Here is a 25,826-nt window from a genome sequence, read left to right on the forward strand (position 1 = left end):
CTATACTTACTAGTTGAAAATGCTCAAAATTGAAACACTACAAGTACTTATAAGATACCACATGAAATTCAATCTCATACATCTAGTGGAGAAATATACAACCTTAAAGAGAATCATGACCTCCAAGTCAAGTTTACATCTTTAGCTAGAAAAGTCGAAGCACTAAAATTGAAAATTAGTAGTCAATTAAAATCTGTTCAAGACATTGTGTGTCAAATCTATGAAACCAATGAACACTCAACCAATGACTGTCCAACTTTACTTTCTTTTAAGAAATGTCTCTATGAATAAGCTCATGCTATAAACAGTTACCAAACCATTACGCTGGATGTGGACAAAATTTATTGGTTTTAACTGATCTTGATTGAAATGAGTGAAAGCCACATTTGATACTCCTTTCACTTTTTTAAAGATAAAGACTAGTATCAAGTGGTGACAGAAAATTCTATTATTGGCCAAACATTAGGATGGTGGTTGGTGCCATTTTTGGATATATCTAAAGGGATTTTCTTTTCATCTTCTCAAAAATCTTATTCCATATAACATCTTTGTCAATTTGTAGTTGAAGAGCTCACAAACTTAAAATTACTGGGAATAAATACTTGTTAGTGGCAAAATATTACTTAGTCATTTACTAAGTGACACGACTAAAAGATTGATGTCTTCTCCCAAGTGCAGGAGTGTCGAACTAATAAATAACCCGGCAAGACCGGGGTCGAACCACAGGGAGGTTAATTATACAAATTATAAATAAAAATAATACAACAATAATAACAATAACAACAACAACAATAATAATAATAACAATAATAATAATAGTAGTAATACTAATAATAATAATAATAATAATGATAATAAAGAAAAAGAAGGAGTAGAAGAAGAAAAAGATGAGAACTTTGAGATGGAAAGATTAACGTAAGGATTAAACAGTGATAATAACAAATGTCAAGGTTAGAGGTTCCACTAATGGTATGTCAAACAAGTATAGTATAAACTCTTATTATTCAATTGGAAACCACACACAAGGGAGGTTCCAATCAGATTATAAATTGTTAACATGATCACATTAGTTATCTTATTCGATTAATGCTAATACTTGTAAATCTCATCAGGCATTCATGATTATAACTTATGTTAACAACAAATCAAGTTTCTTTCATAGCTCAGGTGTCGGTTATACCATACAGTATGAACTATGAAAGTGCCAAGCATTTGTTGTACCAAGTGTTATACAACATAAATCAAGATTAGTCATTTAACAAGCAAAGTATTAAAGAGTGAACATGATAACAAATACAAAACATGTTAGTATCAAATATTAAAGTCCATATTAAGTTTACATTATACTTATTCTTACACCAATTAAAGTCCATATTAAGTTTACACTATACTTATTCTTACACCATTAGTGTAACCTTTTCACCTTGACATAATAAACTTAGCTAAACATAATGAAAGAAAGAAATATAAATAAACAACATAAGAACATAAATAAGATAAAAGTTAACTAAGTAAAGGAAAGGAAATGAAAGGCATAAACTTAATATTCTAAGTAAATGAAAGGAAATGAAAGGCATAAACTTGATATTAATGAAAGCAAAGCATTAACATTACAAAACATACAAAGAGAGAAAGGAAGAGCATGATCTTGATCTGGAAACCAAGATACCTAAATGCATGGCAAATGACTCCTTTTATAGGCCAAAATTAGGAACTATTGATTTGATGACTAATTGATAAGTGGGTAGCCAACTCTTGACTTGGTGACAATCCTTATCTTCTCTTGTCTGCCCAAAACGTCATTGATAACGTCAAAATTGGAGCCACTTGAAAACATGAAAGTTGTAGGCAATTGTCTCAGCTTTCTTGTGTAAACAATTCAGCTCATTTGGACTTCTAGAACTCCAGATATGGCCAAAATAGTGAACAGTGTTCGGGCTGGAGGACAGCTTCGGGCTTCTTTGTTGTTGCAATAATTTGGACTTGAAAATGACCTTTTTAGATCTTGGACTCCATATGAAAGTTATAGGCCTGTGTATTACCTTTTCATCCATATAAAGTAGACCTAAATCTGAGATCTATAGTTCCAGATATGACCCAATTACCGAACACTGTTCCGGTTTGGATTGCACCGACATCTCTTTTCTAATTTTGGTCATCTCTTTGGCCTTGCAATTTAAGTTCTTAAAGTCATCAATCAATCCTTTCATTTATGTGATAGGCCTGCATTTAAAATGAACATTTACCACAAATTAAAGGTATCTTATATTATTAGATATATTATTATAAAACATGTTTTAGTTAAAGAGTTATTAATATTTCAAGTGCAAAATGATGATATAAAACCATGATAAAAATGCACTTTTAAGTACTAATCATACCCCCCAACTAGCTTATTACTAGTCCCTAGTAATCAAAGCGTTAAAATAGAAAAACAATTTGCAAATTCCACAAAGCAAGGTATTCATCATTTAACTTCTATTAATATATCCAGATAAACAAACTCTCGTTAAATTTATATACCTGTTGAATACCTCTTAACAAGATATTCATAAACCTTTCTTTTGTGCTCAATATATCAACACATAATTATGGGGATTATTATTTTTGTCTTTTTTTTTCTTTTTTTTTTCTTTTTTCTTTTTAAATATATATACATATAATTTAAAAACACCATGCATCTTTAACCCATGTAACTAGCTTTTGACTAATGACTCCCACACTAGTTGGTCTTAGGGCATTAGGTGTTAAGACACCCCTACGAGCTTAGTAACTCGGGTCGCAGATACTAATATATAGATAGTGCAATGTTTGATTTCCTTAAGCTTTTCTCCTCAACCCATGTAACAAGCGTTGGGCCAATAGCTCCCAAGTCAGTTGACTTTAGGGTATTAGGTGTTAAAACATCCCTTCGGGCTTAATTGCTTAGGTTAAGGAGGCTACGAAACCAAACTTATCTACATTTTTATTATTATCATTTTTTTTCTTTTTTTCTTTTTTTCTTTTTTTTTCTTTTTTTTTTAATTATATACAATCCCTTTCCCTTAGTTGTTACCTTTAACAAAACAACATAAATAATGTAATAATCCAGTATGCAACCCATAATCATATGTTAAAGTGTGTGTGTGTGTGTGTAAATTAAGGTTTATGAATACATGTTAAATAAGTATATGAGCAGAATTAAGTGATAACAATGCGAGAGTTTGTAAACCTGAATATTTCAAGAAGTATTATGATAGACCTTATTAAGAATGGTTACTAAGATGCGTCTCAAGAGTCATAAAAGTTCTCCTTACTCTGCCATCATAGTAACAATAATTTTGCACATGCTTTATGAAATAAAAAATAATTTTTTTTATCAACTACTACCCTCCCCCCCAACCAAAACGAGACATTATCCTCAATGTTTAAAGGTAGAAAGATAGAGTATAGAAGATATCACCTGAAATAACGAACACTGACAAACCTAAAACACACTGAAACAAAAATAAGAAATAAAAAAACACAATAATAAAACCAAAAGACACAAAAATTCACAAATGAAGGCTCAAATCCAATCTAAGCTTTTTATGGCTTTCCTTAGTTGACCAATTTATACGACTCATGGAAGGATTAATTACAAGAATGAAGGATTGTAGTTGGTCAGTTAATTGTTCAGCAGTAACAGCGAGATTATGATTTGTCGTGCAAAAGATGTTAGAAATCCCTGTTCCACAGCATGATCAAGAAAAGACAACAACTTATCATAATAACCATTAACATTTAACAAACCTATGGGTTTATGGTGAATGTGCAGTTGCGTCCAAGAGGAAATATGAAAGATCTCTTCCAATGTACCTAGACCACCTGGTAAAGCAATGAAGGCATCAGCATGGTTAAACATTGCATTAATTCGAGCCGACATTGTGGAGACCTGAAGTTCCTCTCCAATTGTTTTTCCAATGATGTCCCCTTGTGCTAAAGCTTCGAGGACGACCCCCAAAACTTGACTACCTCCTAAAAATACAGCTATTGACATACCTCCCATTAACCCAAGACTGCCTCCCCATACACTAAATGAATCTTTCTCTCAGCTAGCACTTGACCAAGATGATTTGTTGATTCTAAAAACTCCTTTTCTTTTCTAGAACTAGATCCACCAAAAACACAAATATTTCTTATATGATGACCTGAGGAACTTGCCATTTCTACACACTTCTGTAGTTGTTGACTGTATGGGATGAGTAGAAATGAAAGGAAGGAAGAGAGGGTTTTATAGATGAGAAATTAGAAAGGCAATCATACCACCTATATGTCGGCCAGCTGGAGTCTCACACACTCTCTCTCTCTCTCTGTATTTATTTATTTATTTACTTTTGAAAAAGCATATGTATGTACAGGTAGTTATGATTGTGGCTCACATCTTCCCTTGGTTTTACATTCAAGAACGGCTTAAACGCCCTCTATGGGTCAGGGATAGGCTTCCCATCCAGTTTTCTTAAAAACTGGCAAACAGGGTCTTTTTTAGTCATATTCTCAAGACTAAGTCGATCATGTTCTTTATGAAATAGTGGGCCATAAATCATGAATTACAACATTATGCACATCTCCACTAGGATGCGTCTCAAGAGTCAATAGAAGATTATCTAAAGACTCCTTACTCAAGTCATCCTTAATGAATTGTATTTTATCTTCACGGTTTATAGATACCATTCCTAAAGAACGACATTGTGTATTACAAGTCCATCTAGCACATCGATGATAGACTTTCAGTCATTTTGCACGATGTTTCTTTGCAAAAGTGCTTTTACCTGTTCCAGGCATGTGTGAAATGAAGGAATTAGAGGACTCACCTGATAATCGGACCTTTGCTTCAATCAACCAGCGAATATCTTCAGAAATTCCATGATTCATTAACAATCTCAATCTTGCACATCTAGCACGGTAAATTTTTGTAATCGCATTCTGAGGCAGAGCGGGAAAATACTTTTTCAATTTTTCAAGATTAGTGTCCATTTTCAAATGAGAATTGGAAGAGAGATTCAAAGAATTGCACAAATATACACAGATATTAATTATTATGGGAAACTGAAAGAACCAACTTAAATCACGGAGTACCGTTGTCCGCCATTTGACCCGAGTGAGAGAAACTAGCAAAAATCACTCAAAAAGAAACACAAAAACAATGTAAGAAAAACAAAATAATCAACCTTTATCTACAAGATCATTCAAACCAATTGATTCATTTTCACTAGGAAAATTATCAAAGTAAACTTTCAAACGATGTCCATTTTCCTTAAAAATATTGTCATTCATTGAATTCTCAATATCATAGGCCCCATAAGAATTGCTCCATCTTGGTCTTAGCTCTCTAGGGAATGCATAGAGTTGAGAATTATAAAACAAAACTTTTTGACCAGTATCAACTTTTTGACAATTTTCACAAGTTTTGTAGAATGCATGTATGTCCTTGAACATGGTGGGCCAATAAAATCCATTTTCAAAGATTTTTATAGCTGTCTTTTTTTACGAGAAATAACTTTCACATGCTTTAGAATGACAAAGTTTAATGACACTACTTACCTCATTGTCGGGAATGAATTTTTGAAATATTTGATCAGGACAATATTTGAATAAGTTAGGGTCTTCACAATAAAAGCTCTTCACTTCGTTCAAAAAAAATTCTTTGTCTTGGGTACTCCAATCAGCTGGCAAATCTCCTAAAGCAAGAAAATTGATATTTTTATCATACCAAGGCATTGGACTAAGAGTAAGTAAGGATTTGTTAGGAAAGTAATAATCGATTGGTATGATGTCAGATGTCAAATCTGTTGTCACTGTTGACAAAAGATTCATATCAACATTTTCGGTGCATTTTTCATCCTTGATTTCTTCCTCAGAATAAATCATTTGCAAATCTTCAGATTCATCCAACTCATTTTTACTTAAAGTAGATTCAAGTTGATCATAAACTAATTCATCAATATGATCTACTTCTTGTAAATCATTATCATCTCCAGGTTGCTTGCAAATGTTGAAAATATTCATCTCTAACGTCATGTTTCCAAATGATAGCTTCATCAGTCCATTCCTATAATTAATCAATGCATTAGAGGTTGCAAGAAACGGACATCCTAAAATAACAGGAAATGAATTACATACTTCAGCAGGTTCTGTGTCCAAGACAATAAAATCCACAGGATAAATGAATTTATTGACTTGTACTAACACATCTTCGACTATTCCTCTAGGCACTTTTACAGATCTATCGGCAAGAAAAAAAGAGATATAGAAGTTGGTTTTAACTCACCTAGATTGAGACTTTGAAAAACTGAATATGGAAGAAAATTCACACTAGCACCGAGATCAAGGCTCTTTTAATTTTATGCTCTCCAATAAAGCAAGAAATTGTAGGACAACCAGGGTCTTTATATTTCAAAGCATTATTGTTTTGAAAAATAGCACTTACTTGTTCGGCTAGAAAGGCTTTTTTTTTCACATTCAGTTTCCTCTTCACAGTGCATAGATCTTTCAAAAATTTAGCATAGGAAGGAACCTGTTTAATAGCATCCAGCAAATGTATATTGATCCTTACCTGTTTGAAAATTTCAAAAATTTCAGAGTTGTGATTGACTTTCCTTTGTTTGGTCATGGCATGAGGAAATGGAAGTGCTGGCGGAGAATCAGTCTTTTCTTTGCAATTTTCAGATTCAACCCCTTCCTTACCCTCAGAGATTGACTCATCATCTTTCTCATAAGTTTCAAGAGAGGGTTTTTCAATAACCTTACCACTGCGCAGAGTAGTGATTGATTTGACTTGATCCATATGTTGGCTTCCGGAACTACTTACATTTGCATTGTATTGCCCCTTGAGATGGAAACTTACCTTTCTCTTGGAAACTGAGAGCAGATGTTAATTTTGCAAGAGTATCTTTAAAATCTATCATGTTTTGAGCAAGTTGAGTATTGATTGTCTCTTGCTTTTCAATGAATGCATGCAATGTTTCCTCAAGATTTTTTCTAAGAGGTGGAGCATAAGGAGGTACATATCCATGAAAATTTTGGAAATTGTGGTGTGCTTGAAACGGTGGTTGTGAAGTTTGTGCATTGTTGTTCTCACTCTTCCAACTGAAATTTGGGTGATTTCTCCAACCAGGGTTGGATGTTTGGGAGTATGGGTTGTGGTTGGCCCTTTAGAAACTGTTTAAAGCTTGGACTTGTTCATGGAGACATTCCTTAAAAGAAGGCAAGGTTGGACAATCATTGGTTGAGTGTTCATTTGTTTCACATATTTGACACACAATGTTTTCAACAGATTTTAATTTACCACTCTTTTTCAATTCTAGTACCTCGACTTTTCTAGCTAAAGATGCAAACTTGGCTTGAAGGTCATGATCTTCCCTAAGGTTGTACATACCTCCACTAGATGTATGAGGTTGAGTTTTACTTGGTACCTCACAAGTACCCGCGGTGTCCCAATTTTGAGCATTTTCAGCTAACAAGTCTAAGTACTCTATTGCTTCATCAGGGTTTTTATCTTCAAAAGTTCCATTGCACATCAATTCAACCATTTTCCTATCTCTAGGTGTTAACCCTTCATAGAAATGTGAAACCAATCTCCATGTTTCAAAACCATGATGAGGGCAAGTACTAAGCAAGTTTCGATACCTATCCCAACATTGGTAAAATGTTTCTCCTGGTTTTTGAGTTAAAGTGATGATTTGTCTTTTGAAAGAGTTTGTTCTATGAGATGGGAAAAACTTCTTTAAAAACTGTTGTTGCATTTCATCCCAAGCACGAATGGATCCTGGTCTTAAATTTTGTAGCCATGTTTTAGCTTTATCTTTTAATGAAAAAGGAAAAAGCTTCAATCTGATGGTGTTCATGCTACAATTTAAGTTATTATATGTGTTGCAAACCTCCGCAAATTGCCTTAAATGCAAGTATGGATTTTCCAATTCTAAGCCATGAAAAGAAGGTAAAAGTTGAATAATACCTGGTTTAAAATTAAAATGAGATGCATCAGGAGGAAAAACTATGCATGATGGTGCACTTGTTCTTATGGGATTCATGTGGTCTCTAAGTGTTCTAGCACGATTATTCTCATTATTCTCATTATTCTCATTATGTACGTAACCACACTCTCATACATGTGTAGGAATAGAATAAAAGGAAAAAGAAAACAAAAGAAGAAGAAACAAGAGAAAAGAAACAAATTTATATACAAGAAAAGTGAAAAGAGAAAATAAAATAAATATTATAATTTATACAAAACTTACCTCCCCGGCAACGACGCCAAAAACTTGACACGACTAAAAGATTGATGTCTTCTCCCAAGTGTAGGAGTGTCGAAATAATAAATAACCCGGCAAGACCGGGGTCGAACCATAGGGAGGTTAATTACAAATTATAAATAACAATAATACAACAATAATAACAATAACAACAATAATAATAATAGTAATAATAATAATAACAATAACAATAATAATAATAGTAGTACTAGTAGTAATACTAATAATAATAATAATAATAATGATAATAAAAAAAAGAAGGAGAAGAAGAAGAAAAGGATGAGAACTTTGAGATGGAAAGATTAACGTAAGGATTAAATAATGATAATAACAAATGTCAAGGTTAGAGGTTCCACTAATGGTATGTCAAACAAGTATAGTATAAACTCTTATTATTCAATTGGAAACCACACACAAGGGAGGTTTCAATCAGATTATAAATTGTTAACATAATTATATTAGTCATCTTATTCAATTAATGCTAATACTTGTAAATCTCGTCACGCATTCATGATTATAACTTATGTTAACAACAAATCAAGTTCCTTTCATAGCTCAGTTGTCGGTTATACCATATAATATGAAGTTTCTTTCATAGCTCAGGTGTCGGTTATACCATACATTATGGGCTATGAAAGTGCCAAGCATTTGTTGTACCAAGTGTTATACAACATAAATCAAGATTAGTCATTTAACAAGCAAAGTATTAAAGAGTGAACAAGATAACAAATATAAAACATGTTAGTATCAAACATTAAAGTCCATATTAAGTTTACATTATACTTATTCTTACACCATTAGTGTAACCTTTTCACCTTGACATAACTAACTTAGCTAGACATAATGAAAGAAAGCAAAATAGATAAACAAAATAAGAACATAAATAAGATAAAAGTTAACTAAGTAAATGAAAGGAAATGAAAGGCATAAACTTGATATTAATGAAAGCAAAGCATAAACATTACAAAAAATACAAAGAGAGAAAGGAAGAGCATGTTCTTAATCTGGAAACCAAGATGCCTAAATGCATGGCAAATGACTTCTTTTATAGGCCAAAATTGGGAACTATTGATTTGATGACTAATTGATGAGTGGGTAGTCAACTCTTGACTTGGTGACAATCCTTATCTTCTCTTGTCTGCCCAAAACATCATTGATAACGTCAAAATTGGAGCCACTTGAAAACATGAAACTTGTAGGCAATTGTCTCAGATTTCTTGTGTAAAAAATTCAGCTCATTTGGACTTCTAGAACTCCAGATATGGCCAAAATAGTGAACAGTGTTCGGGCTGGAGAACAGCTTCGGGCTTCTTTGTTGTTGTAATAATTTGGACTTGAAAATGACATTTTTAGATCTTGGGCTCCATATGAAAATTGTAGGCCTATGTCTTACCTTTCCATCCATATAAAGTAGACCTAAATCTGAGATCTATAGCTCCAGATATGACCCAATTACCGAACAGTGTTCTGGTTTGGATTGCACCGACATCTCTTTTCTAATTTTGGTCATCTCTTTGGCCTTGCAATTTAAGTTCTTAAAGTCATCAATCAATCCTTTCATTTATGTGATAGGCCTGCATTTAAAATGAATATTTACCACAAATTAAAGGTATCTTATATTATTAGATATATTATTATAAAACATGCTTTAGTTAAAGAGTTATTGATACTTCAAGTGCAAAATGATGATATAAAACCATGATAAAAATGCACTTTTAAGTACTAATCACTAAGATGTTTCATTTGCTAGTTTACTAAGAGCCATTGAATAAAAGGTTTAATTAAAGAAAGAATCAATCAAGTGTTGTGACAAGACCTTAAAGCAACTTTTTTGTTTTGGAGTTATTGATGTATATGTGTGATGGGGTTGGAATGGTTTATGTTAGGACTTGGGGTGGCCTACATTATACAGATCCCTTACACTGTTGATTTGGGTTGTTTCATGCATGTTAGAAAGTTGGAATAATGGTTTAGCATGGACAAGTTAACTTGCGATAAGGATCGATCTATCATAGAGAGAGATGAAACATGATTATTATTTCTTCAAACATAAATTTGTCTTATTATAAAGATCAAGAAAAGCTCATTGCAAAGTGAGCAAGACTGTGATTCACTTATCTAAGTAGAGGTTGACGCTTAAACAAAAGAATTTAATTAGGAAAATGCCTTTTGATAAACCTAAAAATCTCTTGAGAATAGTCTTTTCTTGGGCTCATCCAAGGAATGGACACTCCTTTCTTGGATATGTCTATGAGAATGAGCATTTTGTTTTTAACATGTTTAAGAAAATGGCATCTTTTCCATTTAACACACTAAAAGGACGAGCCCAACCTCCTTTAAACACGTTGAAGTATGGACCCAGCCTCCTTTTGACTTAGTCAAGGAAAATAACCACCTCTCTTGATCTAGTCTAGGAAAAAAGCGCGGCATTCATGAGCTCAGCTACATTTAACATCTTAGACCATAATCTCTCTATACCTTTTAAGAGTACAAAAATCATCAAATGACCCATCATATTTCCATCAAACATTAATATAGATATAAGAAGTATTTATCCTCCATTAAATGTTATCAAAGTAAATTTACATTCCAAACCTTCCTCTTAACAAAAAAACAAGACTCTTGAACTATAAATATAAAACCTTTGGAATAAAGGTTTACAATTTTCATTACCCCTCATTAAGTGTTATCAAGGTTAAATTAGACTTCAAACCCTCCTCTTAACAAAAAAACAAAACATGGATTATAAATATACTATAAGATTTTCATAACAAAGATTGATTCACAATCATTATTCTCTCCTACATATATATTTTTTAAACATCTCCCTAAAATATTATTATATTTTTTATCTTTAAAAAATATATTTATTTAAGCATTATAGAGCCCTCATCACCACCAAAATAGATATTAGTCACAAGATACCAAAATAGATATTATAGAGCCCTCATCACCACCAACATAGATATTAGTCACGAGATACCAAAATAGATATTAGTCACGAGACACCATGACACCATAGTCCGCCAAATATCAAATATAAGTTATGGTCTGCCAAATATCAAATATAAGTTATCAATTATCTTAATTGTAAGTATGGATGAAATTCTTAGGACTAATTTGATTATTTAATTTGAATCTATTAATAGTTTACTTTGAATTTTTTTTGGACTCCCTGACCCTTGAAAAAGTCCAAAATGGTATATGACCCTTGAAAAAGTCCAAAATGATATATATAAATTCAGCACTAGAAGTTTGCCCCAGATATTTGGAGGGATCAGCAGAGTAGGACATGGTGCGAGGTGCAAGCTCTCAAACAATTCTGCCCGGATCATCATTATCCTAGTTGTTGCTGCAAGAGTTTATGACCTCTCCTGTACATCTTGGTCTTGTATTCTTGTTGACATTTGAAAAAAGAAAATAGTTCACGTAATTTCTAATGTAAAGTCAATAAGAAGTTCAGGATTCCTCTGACATTGAACATTTTTTATGAAACGTGCTTTATCTAATCTTTCGTGGTAGTAACTCGAGTTAATCAGACAAATAAAATAGGATATTGGAGGCTAGTCACGAGAAGAAAATAGATAAAGCACGAACCTGCTGACTCGAAGATAAAAACCTCTAATCTTGTCCATGCATCACTTCCTTCATTAAGACTTTCTCATGATTTGAGAACATGTACTTCTTTAAGCATGGTACTTTTCAAATGTTTTTACTGTTTCCTCTCTCTCTCCCCCTTGAGGGACCGAGCATTTATTAAGGAGACTTTCATTCCCTTGAAAGTCCACTTTCGTTCATACTTCTTTTCACAAGCTGATTTGCAGTCTTGATTTTCGAATTGGCTTTCAATGGTTTTTGGGTTTTGCAGCATTTCGTAGACAACTGTTTGCCGTGCTTTCAGGCTCCCGCTTGTCGAGCTTTGAGCATGAGAGCTCCTAACTTGATCGTTTCCAAGTCCCGGAGCAATCTTTCGAGATGGTAACTAAGATAATCTAAGCAATGCAGGATGATGGCCTCGGTTGCTGCTGTTACTGACAAAAGGCTTTTGGAGCCATCAACCGTGAATTGGTGATGTTTAGCTGAGAGTTCAAGGAAAACAGAAAAATGAACTTCGTAATATAGAAACATTTTGATATGTTTGTAGTCTCGGTTGAAGACACATGCAAATTGATACAAGAGCTACAAAAATATCCAAAATGGCAAATATACAAGACTGATTGGTCACTTATAGACACGAATAAACTGCTCAAGAATCAGAGTATTCTACAACTTCAATCACCTTAGTTGAAACCATATTTGACTCTGCTTTAGATTGCAGATGCCTCCACAAGCACCCAATTCCTAAAATTTTGAACATTCGATACAAAAGCTACAAAAACAGCCTAAAATACATAAACCATGGGCAAAGAAAGCAGATCCTCTCACGGATTCTCGCCATTTTTGTCTCTATTTTTATGTTAGAAACTTGTCGAAGCCATGAAAAACCTATTTTGTAGAAGCCAGGTTGTGGTTCATGGAATCACTTCCATGAGCATTGCATGAGAGAAATTACAATACCTCTACATATTCATTGATGTTCACTTCAATGTTTCAGCTTCTGAAATAAAATTGAGGTTAATGTAGAGGCAGACCGACCTGACCTTGCATGCAAATAAAAAGCTTTGAAAATCAATAGTATGACGAAGTAGTGCAAAGAATTTCCTCAGACATGCCAATCAATTACATTGTCACAACTAAGGAAAAATATTACAAATCCCATTACAGGGAAATGAGTAAGAAATGAAACACACCATCATAGTTGGATCATTTTTCTTCATCCTCGGAATCCGACTTCGCAAAAACTGGGTCAGGCTGGGTTTGCGCATATGCTGGAGCAATGTATTTGGGATCTTTTTCTGCAGCATCAGCATACTTCAATATAGCTTCTCGTGGGTCTTCCTCCATCCATGTCTCCTTGATCATTCCCCCTTGCTGTAATGAAATCCAAATGTCAGTTTTTCCCACTGGCTTCATTAAGAATTAAATAACAATGTGAAAATGGCTAGACGGGAAACATGACCTTAAGAAGATATTGAGTCAATAAGCTTCCTTTACTAGCACCAACTCTTCCACCAAAACCTGGTCCTGTCATTGGAAGTTCAGGTTTGTGGGACTTAAGGGGATCCTTCAATGTTTTCTCTCGCTGACGCTTTCGGCTTGGCTGATCTCTAAACAAGGGTAGTGCGTGAGGGTTGTGAATGACGGGCTGCACCTCAAAATCATCCAAAGATTTTTTCCGAGGTGCAGATGCAACACATACAAGAGCTCCTCTCTCACTGAGGGTTGGATCATATAGTACGTGGGTTCCTCCTTGGCTTTTATCTCCAGCTGTTGCAAAGATCTTTAAACAAACAAAGTAGGCAAGGCTTCAGTTTGTATTGATGGGCATGTGTATTAAAAAAAGTGCTACTGAGGGGTATGTGTTTTGCTTAAAATATTTTACTAGATTTTCCTGTGTTTGTTATAAACTTTGTTCATTTGTTGAAAAATATTTGAAGTTCATAAAGTTCTGTACGCACATCAATCAATTCACAATTGTCCAACTATTTCACCACACCTATACTACCACCACTTTTTTTGTCGTCACTTTCTACACTACTACCTCATCACCACCATCCTCTTTTCACAATTCCATTACCACCATATTTTTCATTTCATTGCTACCAAACATCATAAAATCTTTTCCATGTAAAATGTTTAACCAGAATACCATTTGTAAAATATTTTAAACAAAACAAATGCTCCTTGGTTGAGGAAAACTAATGTATCCTTCATTTGCACAAGAATAAATAAATAAACATACAGGCAATGTCTTGGTGCATCCAAGACCACCTTTATAGTGACAATAAGAATAAAGCAGCATATATCATATCCTGGTTCATCCAAAAGATCACCTATATTGACAATAAGAATAAAGCAGCATATATCATTTGGTGTTACCTGATTTAGCTTTGGATGCCAAGCACATTGCACAACACTGCTAGTTAGAGAAATACCAACTCTTGAAACAAGTTCAAGTTTTGCCCGGTTGTAAAAGCACAATACACCTCCAGTTTTGCTCTCCCTTTCAAAAGATGTTCCAGTCAAGAATAGCTGCTCATCAGGACTAAATGCAATATTTGTTTGAGCATAGTTATTTGGAAGATTCTCAAAGACTTTAAGGGCCTCTTTCATTTGCCGCAAATCCCAAACCTAACACAAGAAGGGTGTGATAAGTATCAAGAATAAACATATATTAGTGAAGAAAGTGAAAACAAAATACTCTCTAAATGAATGTTTCATCACTACCTTCAGTGAACAATCAGAGCTTCTTGAGAGTAAAATTTGTCCATCACTTGAAAATTTGAGGCAAGTGATGTCATCTGAATGACCCTTCTCAACAAAAACATCTGGCCTACTTCCCCATCCAGGCTTAAGGCTCCATATCTGTGAATACAAATTAAGCAACATGTGTGTCAAGAAAAATGAAATAACTGAAGTGAAAGAGGGTTCAATGAAAAGAAGAAGACAACAACCACAATTCAGAAAGATAAACCTGTATAGAACCATCTCCAATGCCACCAGCAACACGTTTTCCTTCACGATCCCAAGCACATGTGGTAACTGGAACTCTTCCAGGCCGAGCAAGCTTTGGTTTAATGACCTAGTTAAAATGAACAACTGCAATGTTAGTTTACCTTCTTTCATATATTTCCTAGTTGAATGAGAATAACACTTTTAAATATATCACAATTAATGTAACCCATAAGCACACATGGAAACAGAAACATTATAACCCTCCATTGCACATGCAAAAATGCATCCTAGGAGCCACTAAAACAGCTTCATTGACTGCCAAATGAAGTACAACCAAGTTCCCCAAAACAGAATGGTTGTATAGAACTCATCATAATTTCAAGTAGCAGAATTGAGCAACTTGAAAAAACAGCAAACCTGCTTTTGACTTTTGAAATCATTCACATCCCATATACGTAGTGAACCGTCCTCTGATGATGTTAGAATTGTCTCCTTGGCTTGAGGATGCCACTCCCCGCAAGTCAGTCCAGAAATGTGACCTTTTGTATTCTTCAAGTCACGAATATACATATCCCCCTTGACAAACTCACCTAGTGTAAGCCCATCACGGTCAAATATCTGAGACACAAACAAAAACAAACGAGAGTTCCACAATCCTTGCCGTGGTTCCGATCAAATGTTAATAACCGAAGATACCCACATGAAGAAATAAATAATAATACCTTAGCTTGAGCAGAACCAGTGACGCATAAAAACCGGTCTGCGGAAGGACTCCAGCTCAAATTACGAACTTGATGGCCTTCAAATGGTTCGAGCTGCCTAAATGATTGTAAACGCGAATTCATCCCTTGAAAATCGTACATTCTAACTGTATAGTCGTAACTACCAGAAAGAACTCTAGACCCAGTATGATCTACAGCAAGAGCTGAAACAACCTGACAGACAAACAGTCACTCAAATTAAGATCCCGAGAGCAAAATTTCACCATTTTTTTTATCAAAACATAACTAGAGTTACCTTAGAGTGGCCTCCAAGTACAATCTCATTACTCGTTGGAATCCGATACAGAAAATCCTCCTCATCCGAATCCGCTGGTTCCGGCGGACGAAGTGGTCCGATCATCACACCATCCTCCTCCTCATCATTAGCAGCAGCCAGTCCCGGCGGAGGCCGCGGAGGCCCCACCATAACTTCCCCATCATCGTCGTCGTCTACACCCCGAGCTTGTGGTCGAGGAGGTCCAATCGAAACATGGGCAACGAATGAATTGGAACCAGTAGGCCGCGGTGGTGGCGGTCCAAGTGAAGGGGTGGGGTTGGAGGAGGATTTAGGTGTGGGACGGAGAGAATCGAGCCAGGCTTTAGAAGAAGAGGAAAGAGAGGATTGGGTTTCGGCGTTGGCGGCGGAGGTGGGTGGTGCTTTTCGGATAGTGGTGTTATGGATTTGTTCGAGAGGTGTTTGAGATTTTGATTGTTTGCCGAATGTTAGAGGGAACTGTGCTCTAACTCCGTCGTATATTTCTGCTTCCTCCTCTTCCATCTCTTTTCTTTAATCCTATAGTCGTGGTTTTTCCGGAGATTTCTTATTTCCGCTTTCGTGGATGATTTATAGGGTTTGGTTAGACGCAGGATGTCGTGCCGGTGGCGATATACACGCATATATAGGGGACGCACACAGATACAATATATAACCTAATATAGAGGTTTATCATTTTTAATTCATCTTAATTTTTATTTATAAAAATCAACTGAATTAAAATTTTATAAAAATTAAAAGTAATTTTAACCGATCAAGTTTGTAGGTTTAATTTTGATATAGTTAAATTAATTTAATATTAAAAATTAAAAATTTTATTGTCTTACAGTTTTTTTTAATAACTTTTTTTTAGTTTGATTTATTTATTAATTAAACTAGTTTGATTTAATTTTTTAATTTCAAATTTATAAAATCAAAATAAAATATAATTAAATTTTTTCTAAAATAATCTAATTGATTTAATTAGTTTTTTTATGGTTTGATTTTTTTTGTTTTCTTAATTTTTCAGGTTTTTTACTCACTATAACCCTAACCCCATTTATTAAATATGTTCATTAATATGGTGTAAAATATTATTTTTAAATGATTTTTAAATAAAAATATATTAAAATAATATTTTTAAAAATTTTTATTTTTCAAATCAACGTATCAAAATAATTAAAAAAAAAAGCTAATAAGCACAAATTTAATGTTTTTTAAGTGAAAAACAATTTAAAAAATTTAAAAAGTAGATATAGCATAAAAATAAACACTTATTTTTAGTAATGTGGGTTCCTGAATTGAAAATGTATTAAAATAAGTTTTTTAAAATTATTTTAATTTTAATACCAATATATTAAAATAATAAAAAATATTAATTTATTATTAAAAAAACACTTTAAAAGTATTTTGAAACCAATCCTCTACCTATCATGACTTCAGATACTATAATCAGAAAAACATTAATTTCTTTATGTAAGGTCAATTTATGTGGTTTAAGAACTTTATATATTGTCTTAGTGTTTCTTTTAGTTATGTGTAAAAGTTAAATCATTTACTTTTCATTTTTCATTTTTTTTACATGAAGTTTTTTAATGAGATTATAAAAAAATTAGACTTTTATATATATATATATATATATAAGTCTAATTTTGGAAATCAGTGGTTAGGATCACCTAGCCATGATAAAGCACCCAACTTTAATTTTGATAATTAATGGTTGGCATAGTCTTTCTATGAAAGAGCATATCTTCTCTCTCATCGATTATTAGTGATAAACCCTAGAAGTGCAAGAGCTATCCCTATATCTTAGAAGCAGATGTAGATGTAGATGTAGATTGATGATAAGAGACTGTATCTATATCAAAAACATTATATTTTCTTAGGTTTTAACGTATTGTGTGTGTGTGTGTGTGTTGTGCTAGTGTATATATCATTATTATAATCCTGATTTTGTCTATCCAAGATATTAATAAATATATTTTTAATATTATTTTATATTTAATTAACAAAACTAGAATAAAAATAAAGTTCTCAGAACAAAAATTACTATTATAAGTAAAGTAAAGTATGAGAAATACCTAAAATTAATATATAGATGATTTTTAGAAATCACATGCAAAAATAAATACTCGTATTTAGTAATATGATGTAAAGTATTTTTTAATTAAAAATATATTAAAATAATTTTTTTATTTTAACATTAATACATCAAAATAATAATAAAAACATTAATTTAATATTTTTTCAAACATTAATTGACCTAAGAATTAGTAATTGATAAAATATTATTAAATTGTCTATTAGAGTGTCAAATTAGTAATGCAAAATTATAAATTTGGGTAAATTTTTAATACCAAAACACCACACTGAATCCAATTCAATATTTTCTCATACAAGTTGAACAAATTTCTCAGGTTTCATACTTATATTTTTCAAATATATAAGACAACATGTCATCATCTATTTAATCAAGAATTCTACTTTTTTTCATCTAGGTGGTGGCCAAGTGATAAAGACTTAGGATCAAGGGGTTTGCTCCCTCTGTGGTCTCAGGTTCGAGTCCTTGGTTGCTCATATGATGGCCACTGGAGGCTTACATGGTCGTTAACTTCAGGGCCCGTGGGATTAGTCGTGGTGCGCGCAAGCTAGCCCGGACACCCACGTTAATCTAAAAAAAAAAAAGAATTCTACTTCTTTTCCAATTCCTAAGGCTTCCACGTTAAACCCTAAGCATTCACAATCATAAAATCACACAAAATTTTACAGTTCTATTCCCCCCAGACACATGCAATATGCATAGAACCCACAACTCTACACCATCAATTTTCATTAGTAAGACCTTTACGTAAATGTAACATTCCAAATCACACAATTTAAACAAGGTTTCGATCATCCCTAGCGTCCATGGATAGGCAAGGTAGACAAATCTACCTATTGGCTCATTTCAAATTTCTCTTGCTTTATCCTGCTTCTATCACCTCTCATGCTAGTTTAAATAATTCTCCCCTCAAAACCATATTTTCTCTGAATTTTCAAAACTAATGAATTTTTCTATTCATAGCAAAACCCCATGATTACCTAAAATTCATTACTTTGCCCAGTAAACATGCCATTACATCACACATGAACAAAGAGTCATCCAATTTAGCATGTTCAAAAACCAAAGATAAACCCTAACAGATTCAAATTTGAGGTTTTTCATTTCCTTCTACAATCTCCATAATCGCCATATTCCCCCTCTTGGTTTTCCAATCTTCCAACTCTTCTTTCTCGATAATTTCTCCTCAAGAATCCTCACTTCATAATCCAACCAAACTCTCCCCAGATAATAGAGAAAAGAACAGGAAGAATGAAGAAAAATGAGAACCTCCGCTTCCTCGAGCTGCTGGAAAACCGTCGGCTAGCCTTACAAAAAGGAACGGGCCAACCATCTAGGTGGTGGTCAAGTGGTAAGGATTTGGGATCAAGGGGTTTGCTCCCTTTGTGGTCTCAGATTCGAGTCCTTGGTTGCTCATATGATAGCTACTGGAGGCTTACATGGTCGTTAACTTCAGGACCCGTGGGATTAGTCGTGGAGTGCGCAAGCTGGCCTGGACATCCACGTTAATCTAAAAAAAAAAAAAGGAACAGGCCGATTGCTTGTAATTACAAAAATGCCACCCATTAATTAATTATTTATGTGCTGTCCCTGTCAAATCCATGTCCGTAGAAATTTTTTATATTTCATGCGGGTTTCCTACTGAAAATTTACATCACCATTCCTTATAAAATTTCTCTAAATTTTATTATTATTTATTTAAAATCCCGCCATTAAAAACGAGTTTACCCTGACTGTTGATATTCGTGTGCACATATTTGTTCTTTAAATTATTCTAAAATTACTATTTTCAATTGAAAATTATCTTATTTAATTCTAGTTTACTAATTTTTAGATTTTAGAATGGAGGTTTACACGTATAAAATTCAGGAATTTGGATGCGTAGGGGAATTTGAAAGAAAGAAAGAAACTGATGGGCATGGTTATAGCAAACTAGAACGAGCTTTGCTGGGTAACAGCCGGAAAGTTTGCTCATCTTTTTAATGTTTTTGACGACAACACTTGATAATGGGGTAGCTGTCCATCACATGGAGGCTTTGTGTTTGAGGTAATGCTAGTAAAAGGTGGCTGTCCATCACATGCTGCTCCTACCGTTAATGCTAGTAAAAGGTGGCTATCCATCACATGCTGCTCCTACCTCGACAATCACCGCCGGCTTACCTTAACGATTTTTACGGTCAGTTTTTTTGGTGTTTTCTCTTTCTTGCAGATTTCGAGATTTTGCCTTCCATCTCTCGTTGTCTCCTTCTGTTTCTCTCTTTTGCTCTTTAAGATATATAACACGCGGAGAGGGTGTGTGTGTGAATCAGGTCACAAAGCAATGAAGGATTCTTTGTTTCTTTGTGCAATGTGTCTGCAGATCCTATCTCCAATGTAGCTGCACCTTTCCATTCATTGCCCAGATGGCGAAATGCCCCCCTTCTCTGTTCAATTTGATCTCTTCTCCTATCCTTCAAGTTGCTGCCTTTTATTAACAACAAGGGCAAGGACTCACTCTATTCAATCACCGCCTCCTGTTTCCAATAATGGGCATCGCTTTTTTGCTTAATATTATCACTTCAAGGCCTGCCCACTCTGGAACTAGCCTCTATTTGTGTCAATTTGACACCTTTTATTGTGTTTCTCTTCATTAGCTCTGCAAGGCAAATATTTGTCTGTGTTGGCAGGATTAGAATCCTTAAGGATGATGCTGCAGTTGCCAATTCGACTCCAGTTAGAATGTCTAGTATCGATGGAGATATTCGTGATGTTTATAATTGGTACGGGTTTTAAGTAGTGTCTGTTTGGTTGTTTCTATGTTTTGCTTTTGTAATTTTTGGTGTTGGGGTTTGATGGCGTTGCTTTGATTAAAGAGGCTGTTAATGGGAAAGATGTGGATTGGACTGTAATCTGTATACCTGCTGCACAAGGTTTAGCTTGGTTTGTCTTGAGCTTTTCAGTTCTTCATTGGGCCGTCTGAGAAATTCCCAGGTTTAGCGAATTTCACTGCAACCCCCAACTCTTGCTTTTCTTTGTTTTGTTGCAATTAGAGGTGTTACTGGCATGCAAGTTCGTAGGAACTCTGAACTTCAAGAGCCATTGCTTCTTGGAGAGGAGGCAGGGTGTCTTAAGGTCACTCCTTATTTTGATGCTGGGCTATTCAGCTTAGCAAACCTTTCTTGGTTAAATCCGCTTCTTTCAATTGGTTCAAAGAGACCACTTGGGCTGAAGGATATCCCTCTTCTTGAACCGAGAGATCGTGCCAAGACAAACTATAAGATTTTGAATTCAAATTTGGAAGGAAGAAAAGCTGAAAATCCTTCCAGGCAGCCTTCTTTAGCTTGGGCAATTCTGAAATCATTCTGGAAGGAGGCAGCTTGCAATGCCATCTTTGCCTTGTTGAACACTCTCGTTTCATATGTGAGTCTGTACATGGTTAGCTATTTTGTTGATTATCTTGGGGGTAAGGAGACTTCCCCTCATGAGGGCTATATTCTCGCTGGGATGTTCTTCTCCCAAGCTTGTGGAGACATTAACGACCCGCCAATGGTATCTCGGGGTTGATATTTTGGGTATGCATGTGAGGTCAGCTTTAACTGCAATGGTGTACCAAAAGGGGCTGAAGCTGTCGAGCTTGGCCAAGCAAAGTCATACTAGTGGAGAGGTTGTTACCTGTATGGCAGCTGATGTCCAAAGAATAGGGGATTACTCTTGGTATCTCCATGATATATGGATGCTTCCCTTGCAAATAATTCTTGCTCTTGCGGTTCTGTATAAGAATGTTGGAATTGCTTCTGTTGCAACTTTGATTGCCACCATTATCTCCATTGTGATCACTATCCCTGTCGCTAAGATACAAGAAGATTATCGAGACAGATTAATGGCTGCCAAGGATGAAAGGATGAGGAAAACATCAGAGTGCCTCAGGACCATGAGGATTCTGAAGTTGCAAGCTTGGGAGGACAGGTATAGAGTAAAAGTGTGTGGAGTTCCGGTGGCTTCAGAAAGCCCTCTATTCTCAAGATGTCTTAGAAATTTTTAAAATCTATAATATCAAAGTATTTCATCTCAAATTTATTAGTTAATATTTTATTAATATATTTAATCATGTGTTAATTACAGTAAAAAACTACATCTAATCTAATTCACATAGAAAAAAACAATAACATAACATTTATATATATTTTATATATAAATATATTTATTAACCTTATTGATTTTAAAATCATTTAATAACATAATATTGTCAAAAATTTCATGCTATTATTTTAAAATTTATTTCAAATTATATAATACCTTAATAAGTTTATAAACTTTATTTTTCTATTTTTTAACAATAAACTTCTCATGTTGTTCCATATAAATCTCTTTGTCAAGGTTATTATTAAAAAAAGTTATTTTATTATTTAAAAAAGTTATTTTTATATTCATTTGAAGTATTTCAAGTTTGTTAATAAATTTGATGACTATTACCATGCCTGTAAAAGATATTTTTGACACAAATAAGTATTTATCAATATAGTTTATATTTTTTTTTATTTGAGTTATTTCACTACAAATGTTGGTTTATATTGTTCAATCATTTTGTTAGCTTTTGTCATCCTTCTAAAAAATTTATTTTATAGTAATGCTTTACTTATGAGTAAAATATTTACTAGTTCTCACATGTGGTTATAAATGATAAACTCAATTTTATTATTGACTGTTTTTTTATAATAAGAAGCTTTAGAATAGAACATTACCTCATAGTAACTTCAAGGCTCATTTCATTCAAAAGAATAAGTTATAAAATTAAGGTTAAATATTTTTAATATTTATGTTTTTTAAGTAATTCTTCTCAGCTTAATTTCATCATCTTATATTTAATTATTACCACTTGAGATTGTCTCATTTGTCTTTTTAAGTAAACAAATTTATTATACTTCCTTCAAATGAAATATATTTTCAAAAAATATGGTATTCCTTGACTTCATTATTGTATTAGGATGAACATTCTCAATACTTCACCTATATATAAAAAATTAATATGCTCTACTATTATAAGTATATTCAATTAATAAACAATTCATATTCAATTAATAAACAATTCATAATTTTAGATTATATCTTGAACTTTTTATAATAATGTATCACCATTTTAGAATGACACCCTTACATGATAAGGTATTTGTAAGAAGGTCTTTTTTTTTTTTTAAAATTCATTAGTGTTTTTTCTAATTTCTTATGAGGTACTTTGTTAAGTATGTAATAGATAGTCAAGTCAAAATTACCTCTCCTCATAAATTTTGAGGTGCTCTTGCAGTTATCAATATGAAATTCATAATTTTTTTAGAGTTGGGATTTTACATTGAATAATGTCATTTTATTAAGGAAAATAGAAAGCAATGGTTTGGCAAATAATATCATTGGAAAATAAAATTCAATAAAAAATATCTCATATTATCCATCTTTATTGCTTTTCATTGCCTTTATTTTTCTATTGAGTTAGTTCTCAATTTCATTCTTATAATATTTAAGTATTTTAAAAGCCTAATCTTTTCTTCTTAGCAAATAGGTATATTAATACATTGTGCAACCATCTATAAAAGTAAAAGTAATGTTATATATATTTGCATTTCTAGTTTTCATCACTTCTCCAATATAAGAGTAAATTAAATCTATAGGTTAATTACTTTTTTTAACTATTTGAAATGAAGTCTTTATAAATTTTTAATTTTATATAAAATTCATCCTTATAATTTTTTAAAAAAACCATAGTCGGCAAATTTTACCAGTCTTTGTATAAAATTATAATTCATATGTCATAACATATCATGCCATATGTAAGAAACTCAAGAAAAAAAATAATTTTATTATATTTTTCATCCTTGATAGGAATGACTACCACATTCATTTTAAAGAGGCTATCACACATATAACTCTTACCACAAACATCCTACTCGTTATGAATCCAAATTTGTAACTCATTAAAGAATATTTAAAATTCATGTTTGCTCAATAATGAACCATACATTAAATTCTTTTTAATGTCAGCAACTTGTTGACATGATCAAAAAATTGATGTCTTCTCCTAAATACAGGAGTGTTAAAGTAATAAATAACCCGACAAGACTAGAGTCGAACCATAAAGAGGTTAACTGTATAAACTAATAATAATAATAATAATAATAATAATAAGTTAAAGAGTACTTTGAGATTTAATATTGATGTAAAGATTAAACAAGGATAAAATAATTGTCAAGGTTAGATGATCCACTAATGGTATTTGAAATAAGTATAATATAAACTCTTTTTATTATTCAATTGAAAACCATACACAAAGGAGGTTTCAATCAGATTATAAATTGTTATAATGATTATATTATTTATCTTATTTAAGTAACACCAAACTTTTAAATATTGTTAGAAATTTATGATGCTAATTGATATTAACAATAAATGAAGTTCCTTTCATAGCACAGATATAGGTTATACTATACAGTTGGCTGTGAAAGTGCCAAACATTTGTTGTACCAAGTGTTATACAACACAAATCTAGATTAATCATTTAATAAACAAGGTATTAAAAGTGAACAAGATAACAAATACAAAATATATTAGTATCAAACATTAAAGTCCATGTTGAGTTTATACTATATTTATTATTGCACCATTAGTATAACCTTTTCACCTTGACATAATAAACTTAACTAAACATAATGAAGGAGAGAAACATAAATAAATAAGATAAGAATATAAATAAGATATAAAGTTATCTAAGTAAAGAAAAGAAAATGAAAGGCATAAACAAGAGATTAATGAAAGCAAAACTTAAGCATTACAAAAATATAAAGAAAGAGAGCAAGAACATGATTTTAATATGAAAACCAAGATGTCTAAATACATGATAAATACCTCTTTTTATATTTTTTTCAATTATGACAAATTTCTTTTAACTTTCTTCAACTAAACCCCAAATTGCATGCTCACATGACTTCTAACCATGATTTTTGAAATCTTGTAAATTAAATTCTTGCTCAATTTTAAACATTAAACCATATTTTATTTTTGAAATTTTTTTTATGAATAATTTTTATGAAAAATATTTTTCTTGAAAACATTCTCTTTAAACATGATTTTTTAAAAATGACTTTTAAAAATCTTGAAAGGGTTAAAATTGGGTTATAACACCTCTCGCGTGAGAATACAAAATGCTATAAACTTTTATACATTTTATTAAAATAATAAAACTCATATTGTATAGTTTTATAACAACATGTAACCAATAAATGATTTTAAAATAAATGAAAATCATGAAGCAACATATTTAGTTTTTGTTTTTCAATTAAATAATTCAAAATTATTTGATTAATAAACAAACAACAACAATAACAACAATACTCAAATGAAAACTAATTGAATTAAATCCTTCTTAAATTGTTAATTAAACCATATTTTCAAGACTATAAAACTTTAAAATTTGACTGATGATTGTTGGATTTAAATTTAATTAAAGTCTAATTTATTTTTCAAAGATAAATAAAATTGAATTTATTTAAATTGAAGCTAATCAATATTTAAATCTAAATATTATATTAAATATCAAATTATATATTACAAATAATAAAATAAATGACACGACTAAAAGATTGATGTCTTCTTCTAAGTGCAGGAGTGCCAAAGTAATAATAACCTGAAAAGACCGGGGTCAAACCATAGAGAGATTAATTGTATAAATTATAAATGACAATAATACAACAACAACAACAACAACAAGAACAACAGTAGTAGTAGTAGTATTAATAATAATAATAATAATAATTCAAGGACTTTAAGATGGAAGATCAATGTAAGGATTAAACAATGATTACAACAAATGTCAAGGTTAGAGGATCCACTAATGGTATTTCAAATAAGTATAGTAT

At 32.5% G+C, this 25,826-nt stretch overlaps 1 protein-coding gene and 1 pseudogene across 9 annotated transcripts; one reads left to right on the top strand and one right to left on the bottom strand.

Moving 5' to 3' along the window:
- Positions 1-11,716: 11,716 nt before the first annotated feature.
- LOC105113308 (Transducin/WD40 repeat-like superfamily protein) lies at positions 11,717-16,488 on the bottom strand. 9 transcript variants are annotated; one of them, XR_839929.1, is made up of 11 exons: positions 15,846-16,488; positions 15,551-15,763; positions 15,246-15,446; positions 14,848-14,955; positions 14,601-14,738; positions 14,253-14,504; positions 13,333-13,653; positions 13,064-13,244; positions 12,831-12,908; positions 12,074-12,352; positions 11,717-11,899 (listed from the first exon to the last, which is right to left on the bottom strand). XR_839929.1 is itself a non-coding variant. In XM_011009443.1 (9 exons), exons 1-8 carry the CDS (start codon positions 16,365-16,367, stop codon positions 13,077-13,079), a joined length of 1,923 nt encoding a protein of 640 aa, XP_011007745.1. In that variant the 5' UTR covers positions 16,368-16,488; the 3' UTR covers positions 11,717-12,352; positions 13,064-13,076. The 9 variants fall into 9 exon arrangements, 7 of the variants coding, with proteins under 7 accessions (XP_011007745.1, XP_011007740.1, XP_011007741.1 ...); XR_839928.1 differs by having other exon boundaries at positions 11,717-12,352; XM_011009443.1 differs by lacking the exon at positions 12,831-12,908 and having other exon boundaries at positions 11,717-12,352.
- A 3,505-nt stretch (positions 16,489-19,993) lies between these two features.
- The window catches only part of LOC105113313 (ABC transporter C family member 5-like), an 8,188-nt pseudogene continuing 2,355 nt past the window's right edge, over positions 19,994-25,826 (top strand).

The sequence above is a fragment of the Populus euphratica genome, unplaced genomic scaffold (genome assembly GCF_000495115.2).
Source record: "Populus euphratica unplaced genomic scaffold, PopEup_1.0 scaffold410.1, whole genome shotgun sequence".
In the NCBI taxonomy this organism is placed as follows: Eukaryota; Viridiplantae; Streptophyta; class Magnoliopsida; order Malpighiales; family Salicaceae; genus Populus; species Populus euphratica.

Coding starts and splice junctions, on each gene's coding strand:
- LOC105113308 (XM_011009443.1), bottom strand. CDS start 16,367: ATGGAAGAGGAGGAAGCAGAAATATACGACGGAGTTAGAGCACAGTTC. Junction 14,505..14,600: donor GCTCTGATTGTTCACTGAAG/GTAGTGATGAAA, acceptor TTCTTGTGTTAG/GTTTGGGATTTGCGGCAAAT. Junction 13,245..13,332: donor TGACTCAATATCTTCTTAAG/GTCATGTTTCCC, acceptor ATTTCATTACAG/CAAGGGGGAATGATCAAGGA.